The sequence below is a fragment of the Myotis nattereri genome (genome assembly GCF_964212035.1).
Source record: "Myotis nattereri genome assembly, chromosome: 5".
Classification (NCBI taxonomy): Eukaryota; Metazoa; Chordata; class Mammalia; order Chiroptera; family Vespertilionidae; genus Myotis; species Myotis nattereri.
The window spans coordinates 105,526,492-105,541,246 of NC_138080.1; the positions used below are offsets into that span (position 1 = coordinate 105,526,492).

Genomic DNA, 14,755 nt, shown 5'->3' on the forward strand with positions numbered 1-14,755 from the left:
TCCTTTATGTACCGCCTGTGCCCAGGACCCCAGGGGCCGCCTGGCGCTGCCCGTAGCTGCCCACGAGGCCTGTAGATTCAGCTCCCTCCCATGGAGGGGCGCTATCTGGGAACCAGGCGTCCGACACGGCTCCCAGGATGTCTCCAAGGCACCTCGAGCTCAGCAGCCACACGGAACCCAGTGCCTTTCCCTCCCACCATCCCGCTCTCTTCCAGTGAATGGTTCCAGAAGGAGACGTCATGCCCTGGCCATCAGGGAGTCCGCCTGCTCTGGCGCCCCCACCCTCCTCTCCATCCCCCCACACCCAGCCCAGGCACCCGCTGTCACCTGCACCTGCAGCAGCCTTCGTCCGGTCTCCGAAGGCATGGCAGCCCCCCCGGGCAGCCTTCCTTGTGGCAGACAGAGGGAGGCTGTTACATGCAGCCTGACCGTGGCACTGGGCTGGGATTCCAGTGCAAAGCCTCCTCATGGCCTCAGAGCCCGCCTGGCCTGGCCCGGCCCCCGCCCATCCTCTGAGTGCCGCACCCCGCTTCCCTCTGCTCCACACTGCAGCCAGCGACCCCCACTCCCTGCTTCCCTCTGCTCCACACTGCAGCCAGCGACCCCCCTCCCCTCTGCTCCACACTGCAGCCAGCGACCCCACTCCCCTCTGCTCCACACTGCAGCCAGCGACCCCCACTCCCCTCTGCTCCACACTGCAGCCAGCGACCCCCACTCCCCTCTGCTCCACACTGCAGCCAGCGACCCCCACTCCCCTCTGCTCCACACTGCAGCCAGCGACCCCCACTCCCCTCTGCTCCACACTGCAGCCAGCGACCCCCACTCCCCTCTGCTCCACACTGCAGCCAGCGACCCCCACTCCCCTCTGCTCCTCACTGCAGCCAGCAACCCCCACTCCCCTCTGCTCCACACTGCAGCCAGCGACCCCCACTTCCCTCTGCTCCACTGCAGCCAGCGACCCCCACTCCCCTCTGCTCCACACTGCAGCCAGCGACCCCCACTCCCCTCTGCTCCACACTGCAGCCAGCGACCCCCACTCCCCTCTGCTCCACACTGCAGCCAGCGACCCCACTCCCCCTGCTCCTCACTGCAGCCAGCGACCCCCACTCCCCTCTGCTCCACACTGCAGCCAGCGACCCCCACTCCCCTCTGCTCCACACTGCAGCCAGCGACCCCACTCCCCCTGCTCCTCACTGCAGCCAGCGACCCCCACTCCCCTCTGCTCCTCACTGCAGCCAGCGAACCCCACCCCGCTTCCCTCTGCTCCTCACTGCAGCCAGCGACCTCCATTCAGTTCCTCAAGGAGCCGTGCCCCTCCCTCTCCCAGGCCTCTGCCCGCTGTCCCGAGAGACACCCCCCCCCCCCTTGTCAGGACAGCTCCTCAGGCTCAGACCTCAGCGGCCACCTCCTCAGAGCAGTCTTCCCAGCCACTTTCCCGAGGGCAGCCACACCGCCTGTCCCTCTGGGAGTGGGGGGGCCCCATGTCTTTCCGTCAAGGCAGTCACCTGGTTGGCTGTTTACCCAGGAGGCGGGGGTGTCTGAGCTCCGGGAGGGCCGAGACCACGGCGTCTGGGTCCTCGCCCTCCAGTGCCGGGCAGGCCGGGTGCTCAGACGCACAGGTTGAATGGATGAGCGTCGCTCGCGGACCCCCGTGTGTTGCTGTTGTCCCCAACGGCAAGGTGTCCTGGCTGTCCTTCGAGCCACCTGCCCGACACTGTGCCCTCCCCCAGAGCGTCCCCTCCCCCTCCCTGAACCCGGGGACTGTTACCTCACGCGGCAAAGGGACTTTACAGTGTGATTACGTCAGGGGTCTTGAGGTGGGACGGTGACCCTGGTCGCGCAGGTGGGCAGGGCGGAAGCACAGAGGGCTTCTCAGAGGAAAGCGGCCGTGCCAGGGGAGGCCATGCCACGGGCCGGCTGGGAAGAGAGGAGGGGGTGCGAGCTGAGCGGCCTCCGGACCCCGAAAAAGGCAGGAAAATGCCTTCTTCCCTGCAGAACGCGTCTAGACTCTGACCTCCAGGAGAGCCATTAACTTTTAAGTCACTAACTTTCTGACAGTTCGTTGCAGCAGCCACAGACACGGCTGCATGCTCCAGTGTTCTCAGACCCGGTACCCGCCCAGGGTTTGTGAGAGTCGGGGCGGGAGGGGCGCCCAAGAGAGGAGGAAGGGCCCGGCCAGTGTGGCTCAGTGGTTGAGCGGCGACCTATGAACCAGGAGGTCACGGTTGGATTCCTGGTCAGGGCACAGGCCCGGGTTGCAGGCTCGATCCCCAATAGGGGGTGTCGGGCGTGCAGGAGGCAGCTGATCTCTCTCCATCCCCCTTCCTCTCTGAAATCAATAACAATATATTAAAAAAAAAAAAAAGACAGAGGAAGAGGTGACAGCTGCTGAGTTCCCACAGAGAGAGGCAGGGCCGGCATTGGAGCCTGACTCCTTTGCTCTTGCCTCGACCCACCCTCCCTCCAGTGCTGGGCCAGCTTTCGGAGGGCACCTGCCATCGCCAGCTGTGGGACGGGAGCCCCGCTGGCCTGTACCTGAGCAGGCGCAGGCTCCCCCGGAGGGAGCGCAGGCTCTCGGAGCAGGAGTCGCCACGCCAGGGGGTCCCCGGCGGCCCCCTGCCCCCGTCTCAGCCAAGGCTCCCCCCGTGCTTGTCCCCCGCAGTGTGAATGAGCTGTACGTGGATGACCCGGACAAGGACAGCGGCGGCAAGATCGACGTCAGCCTCAACATCAGTTTACCCAACTTGCACTGTGACCGTGAGTGTTCCCAGCAGCCCTCCCCCCAGCAGGACACCGCCCCGCCCCCGCCCCCCTCCGTGTAGGCAGAGCTCGGGTGCACGATTGGCCAGGCAGCCGGGACCCGCCAGACCAGTGATGGCGAACCTTCTGAGCTCGGCGTGTCAGCCTTTTGAAAAACCCTAACTTCACTCTGGTGCCGTGTCACATATAGACATTTTTTTATATTTGCAACCATAGTAAAACAAAGACGTATATTTTTGATATTTATTTTATATATTTAAATGCCATTTAACAAAGAAAAATCAACCAAAAAAATGAGTTCGCGTGTCACCTCGGACACGCGTGTCATAGGTTCGCCATCACCGAGCTAAACAAACAGCGCAGGCTCCAACCACACGTGGCGTGGGATTCTCCACACTCCGGGGGGAGAATGTGACCACATGTGAATGCACTTGGTGGTTTTCTGGGATAAAAATCAAGAAATTGCTAACGGGGGTTACCTCTGGAGAGTAGCCGTGTGTGTGTGCGCGCGCGCGCGCACGTGTGTGTGTGTGTGTGTGTGTGTGTGTGTGTGTGTGTTGGGGGGGTGGGGGGGGTGCAGTCTCTTAGGTCGGAGAAGCAGAGTTAGGTTGCCTGCAAATGGCTGGTTGAGGGAGGGCTCTCAGAAGGAACGTGTACGGGCGTCAGGGAGGTGAGAGGACACGCAGAGATGCTTGGCGTGGGAATGACACCGCGGGTGGTCCCTCCTGGTAGCCAGGGCCGGGCTGTTATTATCCGCATCCCTGATATCCTTGACCAACAGCTGCAGGGTGGGGTGTGGGTGATGGGTGGGGGTCGTATAACCTCCCCAAGCATCTCAAGGTGAGGGGACCCCCAACCAGCCAAGAGTAGCCACCCGGAAAGGGATGCGGCTCTGAGCTGTCAGCAGCCGCCGGGAAACTTCCTTTTTCACTTCACACTCTATCTTGTTTGTTCCATTTGTTTCAACCAAGAGAATGAATTATTTGTGTAGACAGAACGCATTGGAAGAGTGGTGTGTGGCATCAGATTCTGCTCTTTTGGTCAGTAAACCTGTGTGACGCTGGCTGAGGCCACCTCTCCGGCCTCAGCTTCCTCATCTGTAAAATGGGCTTGGTGCTATCTGTTGCCTGAAGCTGTTGAGAGGATGTGGTAAGCTGGTTCTTAGACTTCTGGGTGAGTGGACTGGGGGTCCCCTCTGGGACTGGGGTTCTAGCAGTTCCTCTGCCCCAGCCTGGCACGTAACCCCCCTTCCTTCCTATTGAAGGGCAGCACATCGGGCAGGTCTGCAGGCAAAGATAGGGGGTCCGCCCTGTTACTGCTTTTGCTGAGAGTTGCATCACAATCCTGAATCCACAGCAGGCCCTGAGCCAGGGAACCTGTTGAAATAGGTCGGCTTTATTTTTATTTTATCCTCTTTCTCTTAGAAAAATAACTCATCTGGCAGCTTCTCATTCAGGAACTGGTCATGTCTCTGGAACAAGGAAATTCTTAGGCCAGAGGCCTGGGGCCAGCGGGACAGGGGAGGGAAGGGATGTGGTTCTAGGCTCCGTCCCAGCTCCAGGCAGCGGCCCAAGCGGGGCCAGCGACCTCCAGCGGCGGCCGCGCTGGCTCCTGGGGTCCGACCCCTCTGCGGGGCCAACCCCGACCCCCGTGGCTCCTGCTGGAGCCCCACACCCTGGAATTTTTCAAAAAGAACTGCAAGTTTATATTATAGGGAAACAAATGTGTGCTCATCGTTGTACCTTTGGAAAATCCGGAGCTGCAGCGAGAGAAGAAATCGCCCATCCTTCACCCCCCGCCACAGCCTCGGCTGGCGGTCCAGGCCGTTCCGTCCCGTTGGCTTTCCCTTCCGAACATTTCTACACCCGGCTGAGCTCATGCTGCATGTGCAGTCTCATATCCTGCTTTTCAAACGATGGGCTTTTTGGGTTACACAACTAATACAGGAATACATATTTTTTTAAATTTCTTAATAAGATACATGTTCAAAATACAGAAGTAGATCAAGAAAAAAGTAAAAGAAATACATGTTCCCCAGGGTGCCACCCGCCCCAGAGGTGGCCTCTGCCAGCAGTGGGGACCCTTCCCCCCACCTCTGTGTCCGTCTGTCTGTCTGCCAGCCTGCCTGTCAACATTCTTTCTTTTTCCATCATTGAGACCCAACTGTATGGGGCCTTTTGGGGTTTCTTTTTCCAGCTGATATCTTGGAGCTGTTCTTCGATGCCTCATAGGATTAGCAAACCAGTAACCACAGCTAGCATTGCTGCAGCTTGGAGGCCGGGCCGGGCCCCGCCCGGAACGCTTGGGCTGTGTTAAGGCGTGAGGTGTGCTAAAGAGCCTGTGGGCTCCATGGGTTCCAATCCAAGCTTCATCGCTTCTTAGCTGTGAGTTCTCAGGCAAGTTACTTGACCTCTCTGTGCCTCAGTGTCTCCCCCAAAGAATGGGTCTGACAAGGTGACCTGCCCCACAGGGATGTCCAGAGGGAACATACTTACCTAAAACGCACCTCGAGGCGTGTCTAGCACATAGTAAGTGCTGTTTTAGTTTTTCCTCCTCCTCAGACATGGAGGCTGGAGCACAGAGAGGTCAGGTAACTTGTCCAGGTGCAGCCCCGCACCCGTGGCCACAGCCCTGCCCTGCGCGGCCCCTCCCACGTCCCTGCCGCCGGCATTCCTGAGGAGGCCGTTGCATTGACCAGGCGCCGTCGACGGCAGCTGGGCTGCTTGCAGTTGTCACGGTTTCAAATAAGGCTGCCCGGAGAGCCCCCTGCACACGCCTGGTCACGTGTGCATCTGGGAGACAGGCCTCCGGGATGGAACTGCTGACTCAAATGGGGACCCGCTGCGCGAGCCTCACGCCCATGTCCTGCAGACCCGTGAGCAGCCTCGTCAAGGGCTGCATCCCATTCTCTTCTCCGGATGGGCCCGGGTCCACGTCCCCGTCTCCACTGAGGAATCGGGGTTCCCTTTTAAGATGAGCTCGCTTGAAATGTTGCTTCCAGCTGCCCCTTCTCTACATGGCAACCTCCGTCCTAGCATTCTCCTTGGGGAAATGCCTGCGTTTCTGTAGTTTATGGGGACACCACCACCACCACTTGGACCCTCTCAGCACAAGCAGTTGGCATGCGCCTGCCCATTTTCCAGGCTGGGAAGCTGAGTCACAGAGGTGGTGGAGTCACACTGGAGTCGAGGACCAGGACTCCCCAGGTTTCCCATCTAGTGTACTGAGCAACCCCAAAAAGTGCCTGAGCCCCTGCAGGGCGGGCCTGGAGGAACAGGCATGGGGGTAAAGGAAGGTGTGAATGAGTGAATGAATGAGTAATGAATGAATGAATGAGCCGGTTTAACCAGGGAACCCAGAGGCTGACTGAGGTACAGGAAGTGCTGAAGCTCATTAAGCATTTGCCACTCCTGGGCGTGAGGCCCTGTCTGAGCGTTTCCGATACGGATGAGCTGTGTGAGCTCGTGATTCCCCGAGGAAGGCTGCGTTGCTGTCACCCCATTTCCCAAGAGAGAAACGGGGCCTAGAGAGATGGAGAGCCTCTGCCCGGGTGGGTGGTGGGTAAAGGCCGGCAGGGCCCGGCCTCAGACCTCCTCCTCACCCTGACCCTCTGCTGCCTGCCGCAGCCTCCACCTAGCAGAGTGTCACCCCTGCACCCCACAGTCCCCAATCACTGGCCCCATTAGCTGCTGCCCCCCTGCACCCCACAGTCCCCCATCACTGGCCCCATTAGCTGCTGCCCCCTGCACCCCACAGTCCCCATCACTGGCCCCATTAGCTGCTGCCCCCTGCACCCCACAGTCCCCCATCACTGGCCCCATTAGCTGCTGCCCCCTGCACCCCACAGTCCCCCATCACTGGCCCCATTAGCTGCTGCCCCCTGCACCCCACAGTCCCCCATCACTGGCCCCGTTAGCTGCTGCCCCCTGCACCCCACAGTCCCCCATCACTGGCCCCATTAGCTGCTGCCCCCCCTGCACCCCACAGTCCCCCATCACTGGCCCCATTAGCTGCTGCCCCCCCTGCACCCCACAGTCCTCCATCACTGGCCCCATTAGCTGCTGCCCCCTGCACCCCACAGTCCCCATCACTGGCCCCGTTAGCTGCTGCCCCCTGCACCCCACAGTCCCCCATCACTGGCCCCATTAGCTGCTGCCCCCCCTGCACCCCACAGTCCCCCATCACTGGCCCCATTAGCTGCTGCCCCCCCTGCACCCCACAGTCCTCCATCACTGGCCCCGTTAGCTGCTGCCCCCTGCACCCCACAGTCCCCATCACTGGCCCCGTTAGCTGCTGCCTCCCCTTTTCTTTCCCCTCGTCCTTTCCAGCTGCAGATGGGGTGGGGGGGGGGGAGGGGAGCATAGGGGGCGGCTGGCTCCCTCTTAGTCCAGGGTCACTTTCTCCTCTTCCAATGGCTGACTTCCCCTCTGTGCCTCTGGGCCCCAGACCTTGAGCCCAGCCCCGCCTGTCCGTGGAGGGGACGGGGGAGGGGGCTCTCCCTTCACCCCGTTTCTCCGGCTGTTTGTGACTCTCCCCTCCTTGGCTCCCGCAGTGGTCGGGCTGGACATCCAGGATGAGATGGGCAGGCATGAGGTGGGGCACATCGACAACTCCATGAAGATCCCGCTGAACGGCGGGGCGGGCTGCCGCTTCGAGGGCCAGTTCAGCATCAACAAGGTACGGAGAGCCATCTGTGCAGTCCCACCCCCCCCACCCCCACCCCCCACCCCCGGTCCTCTGCCTCCCTGGAAACCGCTGGTGGAGCTGTGCACCCCCTCGCCTCCCCCAGGCGTTCCCAGCGAGTGGGGTCAACACCCAGGGGCCTGGCAGTTCCTGCTGAGAGTCTGCGTGGGGGATCCAGGCTCCCTGGGCTTTGGAGCCCCTGCTGGCTGGAGCAGGCCAGGGGGGCAGGGGGGGCAGGGAGTGGAGGTGAGAAGACGGCAGCTTTGTCAGCCCTGAGCCCTGCATTTGCATCCCAGCTCCATCCCCTCTTGGCCAAGCAACGCCCTCCAAGTCACTCAACCCATCTTAGCCTCCGTTGTTTTTATTGTGTTTTTTTTCTTCCAAAAAATTATTTTTATTGATTTCAGAGAGGAAGGGAGAAAGAGATTGAAACATCAGTGATGAGAGAGAACCACTGATCAGCTGCCTCTTGCACGCCCACACCGAGGGTCAAACCTGCAGCCCGGGCACGTGCCCTGACCGAGAATCCAGCTGTGACCTCCTGGTTCATAGGTTGACATTCACCCACTGAGCCATGGCCGGCCGGGCTTAGCCTCGGTTTTGCATCTTCAGGTGGAGGGTGGGGTGATGATAATCCTCTAATGGTCCCCCTCGCTTCACAATGTTTGTGTGAGGATTAAGTGGGCTATTACACATTCATTCATTCCAAAAGTTTTTATCTAGCACCTTCCAAGTCCCAGGGTAGGTTGTCGGCTCAGCGGCAAAGCGTGGAGGGGGGGCGGAGTCCCCGTGCTGGGGACCTTCGTCTGGTGGAGGGAGACGACTTATACGAGCTGTAACGAGCCGAAAAGCGTTACGACCCAGGCATCCCGGCCCCCGGACTCCCGCTCCTCCCCTTGGTCCCCCGTTGCTTCCTCTTGCCCACACCTCGGTCACACGTGACGTGACCGGTGTGTCCATTCACTTCAGGGCACAGCTCGGGCCAGCTTCTGCCCCCCGCCCTTGACAGGTGAATGGCTCATGCCTTTGAGGGGCTCACAGTCAAGGGGTGCTCGGATCAGAAAGCCCGCCGTGGTGACGGGCGGGTGAAGCTCACGGCAGGCCCCACCCTTTATCGGCCTCCTCTCTCCATCAGGAAGCTGGCCAGCAGCCAGAGCTCAGAGGTCCCATGTTTCAAGCTGCACGGCAGCCCAGACTCCCCGCTTACTCACCCGGCGCCCCCGGAGGCGGGCAGGATCGGCGGGGGGTCGGGGGCCTGGCTTCTTCTCTGTATTTTTAAAACCCATCAGAGGCACTGACGCAGGTTCCTAAGTCACAGGCTCTAAAAGCGTCGACTTGTCTTTCTCCGGCCCAGTGTGTGCCGGCATGAGTCAGCCACCTGTGATGGATTCTGTGCGGAGGGGGCGCGGGTCACTGAGTCACAGCCCGGGGGGTGGCAGCGGGTGGCAGATGCGCAGGAGCCGGGCTCCTGGACTCACTTAACTCTGGGACGTGAGGCCCCGGCCCCAAACACGACTCTGAACTCTGCCCACGTCCATGGGGCCCAGGGCACCGTGTAGAGGAGCCCTGAAGGACACGCCAGACGCCACGGGCGTCTTATTCCCGGGGGTGGAAGGTGACGGGGACTGTAGTCCTGACTATGTCATGTGAATTCTTTATCATGCGGATGCGTCCAGGTATTACTTACAGAAGTAAAAGTGGTGTTAAAATGTGTTTTTAATATATATTTTTTATTGATTTCAGAGAGGAAGGGAGAGGGAGAGATAGAAACATCAATGATGAGAGAGAATCACTCACCGGCTGCCTCCTGCGCCCCTCCCCACCCCCCCACTGGGGATCAAGCCCACAACCCGGGCAAGTGCCCTGACGGGGAATCGAACCCTGGCCTCCTGGTTCATAGGTCGACGCTCAATCACCGAGCCACGCCAGCCGGGCACATTTAAAATACGTTTAAACGCAGTGGCTCTTGCCCAGGCCCTGGCTGTGTACATGCTGTGCCCGCTTCAGGAGGGTCCTCTCTCGGCTCCGACGATAAACACACCCGTCCTCTAACCCAGCCCAGAACAACCGCCACCGGCCTGCACGCGTCACCTCATTGAATCCCCAGGAGCCCTCGTGGTTATTATCCCCGTTTTGCTGATGGGGAGACAGACACAGAGTAGCTGCTGACCATGCCAAGGCCCCCCTGGGCAGTGGGGCCAGCCTGGCCGTGTGTGGAGCTCAGCTGCTGCTCTGTCGCCGTCCTTGGGCCCCTGGAGTGGGCGATGTGTCCCTCCCGGGAGATCTGACCGAGCTGCCATTCCCGCTCACCCCGGGACCCGTGGCTGCCTGCACCTCCTCCTCCCAGCTCCCTGGACCCAGGGCCCTGGCTCCATGCTAGCCACTCGACTGCGAGCTTGCCGAGGCCGGGCCACGTCCTGTGGGCCAGGTTCCTCCCCTGTCAGCCCCCAGCTCAGGCCCAGTGAAGACAGGACTCTTCCCGAGAGAGACCCAGAGTGTTTGAAACAGGCGCTTGCAAAATAAGCCGCATTTCCTCCTCTCAGGGGGGTGGTGTTGCTTTGGAGTTTGAGGAAGCCCCTTGGGCTGCAAGCCTGAAGGTCATCCCCTCACCCGCTGTGGAGCCCACAGCCAGGGAGGTGATGGTGTTTGGAGCCGTGGCCTTGTGCCAGGTGCCCAGCGGGCACGCTCTGCCCCCATCCCCCAGCAGCCCCTCTGGTAGCTCTGTCACTGCCGCCGTCTGCAGATGAGGAACCTGGGGCTCAGAAGGGGGCCGTGGCTCCTCAGAATATCGTGGGCTGACCGATCTGGGTCCAAATCCAAACGTGCCCAACTCAGGAGGAAGCCCTGCGCACCCCCCCACCCCCGCCCTGGAGTCAGCCCACCGACCTCTTGGCACTCGCCTCTCTCCCCAGGTCCCCGGCAACTTCCACGTGTCCACGCACAGTGCCTCGGCCCAGCCCCAGAACCCGGACATGACCCATGTCATCCACAAGCTCTCCTTCGGGGACACGCTGCAGGTGAGCAGCCGCACCCCGGGGGCGTGACCTGGGATGGGCACACGGGGGCTGTGTCCCCCGAGCCGTCTGTCTTTCCTGGGCGCAGAGCGATGCCCTCCAGAGGGGTCGCCCCCTTTGATCCTCTGCTCCGTCCACAGCCTCTCCAGTTCACTGCTCTTGAGCACACGCTGGCCTCGGACCTCGGTCCCGACCTGGGGCTGGGGAAAGGGCCTCGCTGTACTGAGCGAGTACCAAGTGCTGGCGCTTGCTCTCTGTCCGCAGCCTTGTGAGGGGGGAGGGCGCCCACAGTTTACAGACGTGGAGCTGGGACCAGAGAAGCCGCCTGTCCGGGGTCTCCCAGCAGATCTGTCCGGCTCCACAGACCAGCCCGCCCACTCCCGCCGCGGCCCCCTCGGCCTGACTGCTCGGGCCCACGCCATTGGATACGGGGAGCGTGGTGAAGTGTCCAGAGTCCTGGCTGCTGACCCAGAGGGCCCCCCAGCAGGCCCAGCCCAGCCCAGCCCAGCCGTTTCTTACTCAGACCAGCAAACACAGACCACGGGGTCCCGCACCGGATTGCGCGTGGCCGTCCCTCACAGCCAGGGCCGGGCCTGGAGCTGGCGGCCTCCTGAGGCCTCCTCGCTGTGCTTCTCCGCAGGTGCAGAATGTCCACGGGGCCTTCAATGCGCTCGGAGGAGCGGACAGACTCACCTCCAACCGTACGTGTCCGCCTGGAGCCGCCTCCAGCCCCGGGACCCCAGCAGCCGGGAGGGAGGGGGAGGGCGGCACCGTTCTCGGGCTGGCCTGGGGGGAGGTGGCATTACCCATCTCACAGAGAAGGGGAGAGTGACCTGCTCCTGGGAAAGTGTGGCAGCCCCAGGCGCACCGTGAGTGGCAGTGAATGCCAGCCACTATGGCGTCACTGCTGTCCTGACAGCCACGTAATTGTCCTTAGTTGAGCTAGTCACCCGAGTCCCACAGGGAGTGACAGCAGAGCCAGAATTCATCCCAGACCACGTGGCACCGTGGGAACCGGTCTGTGGGCAGCTCAGTCAGGTCTGGCCACCTGGGCCACCTCCCCCACCCCCTCTTCCTGCTTGAACCCCTCCCACCCACAGATGCCCCCACCCCGAGCCCTATCCCGCCTCCGCTCCCCGGCACTGCGGCGCTGATTAAAGAGAGTACCGTCTTCACACACCGGCCGAAGCACGTCCGCCTACACGCAGGGTGCGCCCACGCGCAGGGCCTCGAACCCGTGCACAGCACCGGCCTGGGAGGCCTGTCCGCCCCCTGGGTCCTGCAGGGCAGGTTACCTGGCCTCTTCTAATGGCCTCACCTGAGCTCACCTTTGTTCATCCACAGGCTTTTCTTATTGTTTCTTTTTCTTTTTAAATTGATGTCGGAGAGGAGGGGAGAGGGACAGAGAGAGATAGGAACATCAATGACGAGAGAGAATCATTGATCGGCTGCCTCCTGCACACCCCCCACTGGGGATCATGCCTGCAACCCGGGCATGTGCCCTGACCGGGAACCGAACCGTGACCTCCTGGTTCATAGGCCATCGCTCAACCACTGAGCCACACCGGCCGGGCTTCTTACTGTTTCTTAAAAAACATTCTGCTCTCTAATCGTCAGAAATCTAAGCAAGAGAAGGCACCTCCCCATGAGCTGCCCCCCAGGAGCCCCCTGTTTGTTCTCTGTGCCCCTGGGAGTTCTCGTCCATCCACACACAGAAGCCATTTCTTCAAAGCGCCATGTGCTCGGCCTGTTGCATCACCGCATGCTGCAGTGTTCCCCGCGGTGCCGGAGGCCGGTGCCGTCGCCAGCTCGGCCAGGCTGAGTTCAGGCGTCGTCTTTTCTTGGGAAACATCTCCTCTCGCCGCTGGTGCTTGTGGTGTTTGCTTTGCGTTACCCAGTGGCTCCCAGTGCTCCGCGCCCATGGGTGCTGCCTCTGGCGGCGTCCGAGCAGCCACATACCCCCTTGTGTTCATGCGAATGTCACGAATGGTGGGGAGTTGTCATAGGTCTGTGTAAGGGCAGCGTGTTGTCTCAAGGTGGCCCGAGGGGTGCAAGCCAGTAGAGGGTGTGGGCAGAAAACCTTGCAGCTAACGAAAGCTCAGCTCGTGGCAAGAAAAATGCCTTAGGTCGGGCAGCAGACGCTGGATTTTATTTCCTCTAACTCGGTCCCCCTGCTGGGCCTTGGCCTTTGAGGGTCCCCGTGCCCTCGGGTCTTCCCACTGGGGCTGCTTGTTGTCATTCAGGTTCAGTGCAAATGCCGCCCCCTCAGAGAGGCCCTCCCTGATTACCTTATCTGCAGTAAACCCCACTCCTCCTAAGGAACAAACCTGTTTTTCTTCTTAGCTCAGCCCCCTCTCTTTGCAGATACTGGCTGTTGATATTTGAGCCGTAAGGATGGCATGGTGGTGGTGGTGGCGGCAGGGGCTGTTTTTTTCAAGGAGCTCTTATCTTTGAGGGAGACATAACTGAAATGTTTGTGGATGACTTGATGTGATGTCTGGGATTAACTTCAGCATCAGATGGGGGCGGGAGAGCAGTGGGGCACAGATGAAGCAAAACTGGCCGCTGTTCCTTGCTGACTCTGGGGAATGTGTACACGGGGGTTCATTATACGGTCCCTGGTTTTTTATGTGTTTGCGCTTTCCCATCATAAGATGTGTGAGGGGCAGGAGGGTGTGTGGGCCTTCGCCAGCCCCTAGGAGGGGTCAGCCGAGAGGGAATCCGTGTGGGAGTGTGAGGTGCTGTCGTGGACATCGGGCAACTTGTGTCAAAGCCTTCAAAAACGCTCCTTGCGTCTGCATCGTCAGCTGTGCACATGAGAGAGTAAGCTGAGGGCTGAGGAAATAAGTCAGTCGAGGGAATAATTAAGTGTCTGAGGACTTAGGAAAACACTGTCCATTAGGTCATTGTTTACAGGAGGGAAGAGGAGGAACAGCGTCTGTGTCCAGCCGGGGGGGGGGGGGGGGCTTGGTGGAGTACGTTGTACGTGGCCTCGCCGCGGGACACGGGCCCCCACTGACCGCCGTGTGTCAGAGCCTCGCTGGCATCCAGGCAGCAAACGGTTACTGAGCACCCACTGTGTGCCAGGCACCGTGCCAGGGGCTATGACAGTGCGTATATCCTCCGCTCTGGTGTCTGTGGTGTCCAGTTCTTAGACGAAGGTACAGTATGATCCTGTTTTCAGAAAATACAAACAAACCATGTATCCATCCTAGTTTCTACCCCAGAATGCGAACCCACGGCTTCCTGTGCCCGGTGGCTTTGTGAGTGGTCTCTATGTCCTTTCTTCATGCCCCCCTGTTGTGACAGAACTGTTTTCAGTGTGTTTGTAACTTGTTTGTAAGCATCGGTTAATGACATTATAGGAGATGTCGGCTTTATAGGCCAGTCTGTGGACTCCATTGACAGCTCAGCCCCCAGAGTCCAGTCTCCTTCCATCGCCTTATATCCGGCCCCTTCGCCCTCTTCCTCCTCCCACCACCCCCCTTTCCCGGTGACCTCCCTTCTGCTTCATGGCACCCTTGCAGGTGTGATGTCAGGCCTTCAGGTCTCTAACCCGGGGCGATGGGCATCCGAGCCCTGTATTTCGCGTGTGGGCTCCCAGTTTACAATGCAGACAGGCTCTGAGCCCCCCACCCCAGGCCCCCTGAGCAGGAATCTTTGGGGGGGGAGGGCGGCGAGCCAGGTGTCTGCCTTTTCTGGGTGACTCCAGTGCTTTGCTCTCTGAGGACCACGCAGGGTTCAGCCGAGGACTATTGGGGTCGTCGTGGGCTTAGCCCTGAGGCTGCAGAGCTCATCTCGGGTTTGCAGAGGGTCAGGTCTGAAGACAGTCCAGGCAGCGCTGTCCCTTCCATCCTGAGACTTGGCGTTAGCAGGACGAGGCCGTGCACACCATCTGCACCCCCCCCAACCCGCCGCCCCCGCCTCTTACGGAGGATGAGTGCAAGGCTCAGGGCTGACTCAGCCAGGAGACCAGGGTTAGAACCCGCAGGTCCGCACTTCTGTGTTATTCCAGCTCCAGGGGCCCTGACTGGAGAGTCCAGAAGGCAGTCATCAACGGGTCCTTGCGCTTCTTCCCTCAGCATCCCAGGAGGCCCAAGGGAGCGCATACCTTTCCCGGGTGCCACTTGGCAGCTTGGGGCCAGCGCTCTGTGAGGCTCCTGCTGGATTCCGGTTGCCTCATGCTTATCAGAAGCTGATTCATCTGCTCTCCCATTCATGCCTCTGACCAGTCATCCCTCCATCCGTTCATTCATTCAATAAGCATCTGCCGCTGTCCGCTCCGTACCAGGCCCGGC

At 60.6% G+C, this 14,755-nt stretch overlaps 1 protein-coding gene across 2 annotated transcripts in view; it reads left to right on the forward strand.

Moving 5' to 3' along the window:
• Positions 1-14,755, forward strand: part of ERGIC1 (endoplasmic reticulum-golgi intermediate compartment 1) — an 85,294-nt gene that overhangs the window by 52,831 nt on the left and 17,708 nt on the right. For both annotated transcript variants that reach the window (XR_013996087.1, XM_081092929.1), the window contains exons 4-7: positions 2,663-2,757; positions 7,313-7,437; positions 10,356-10,460; positions 11,098-11,158. Coding sequence is in view for 1 of the 2 variants with exons in the window: in XM_081092929.1 (XP_080949055.1) it covers positions 2,663-2,757; positions 7,313-7,437; positions 10,356-10,460; positions 11,098-11,158 (386 nt within the window). In the remaining variant the exon portion in view is untranslated. The remainder of the gene's footprint in view (positions 1-2,662; positions 2,758-7,312; positions 7,438-10,355; positions 10,461-11,097; positions 11,159-14,755) is intronic.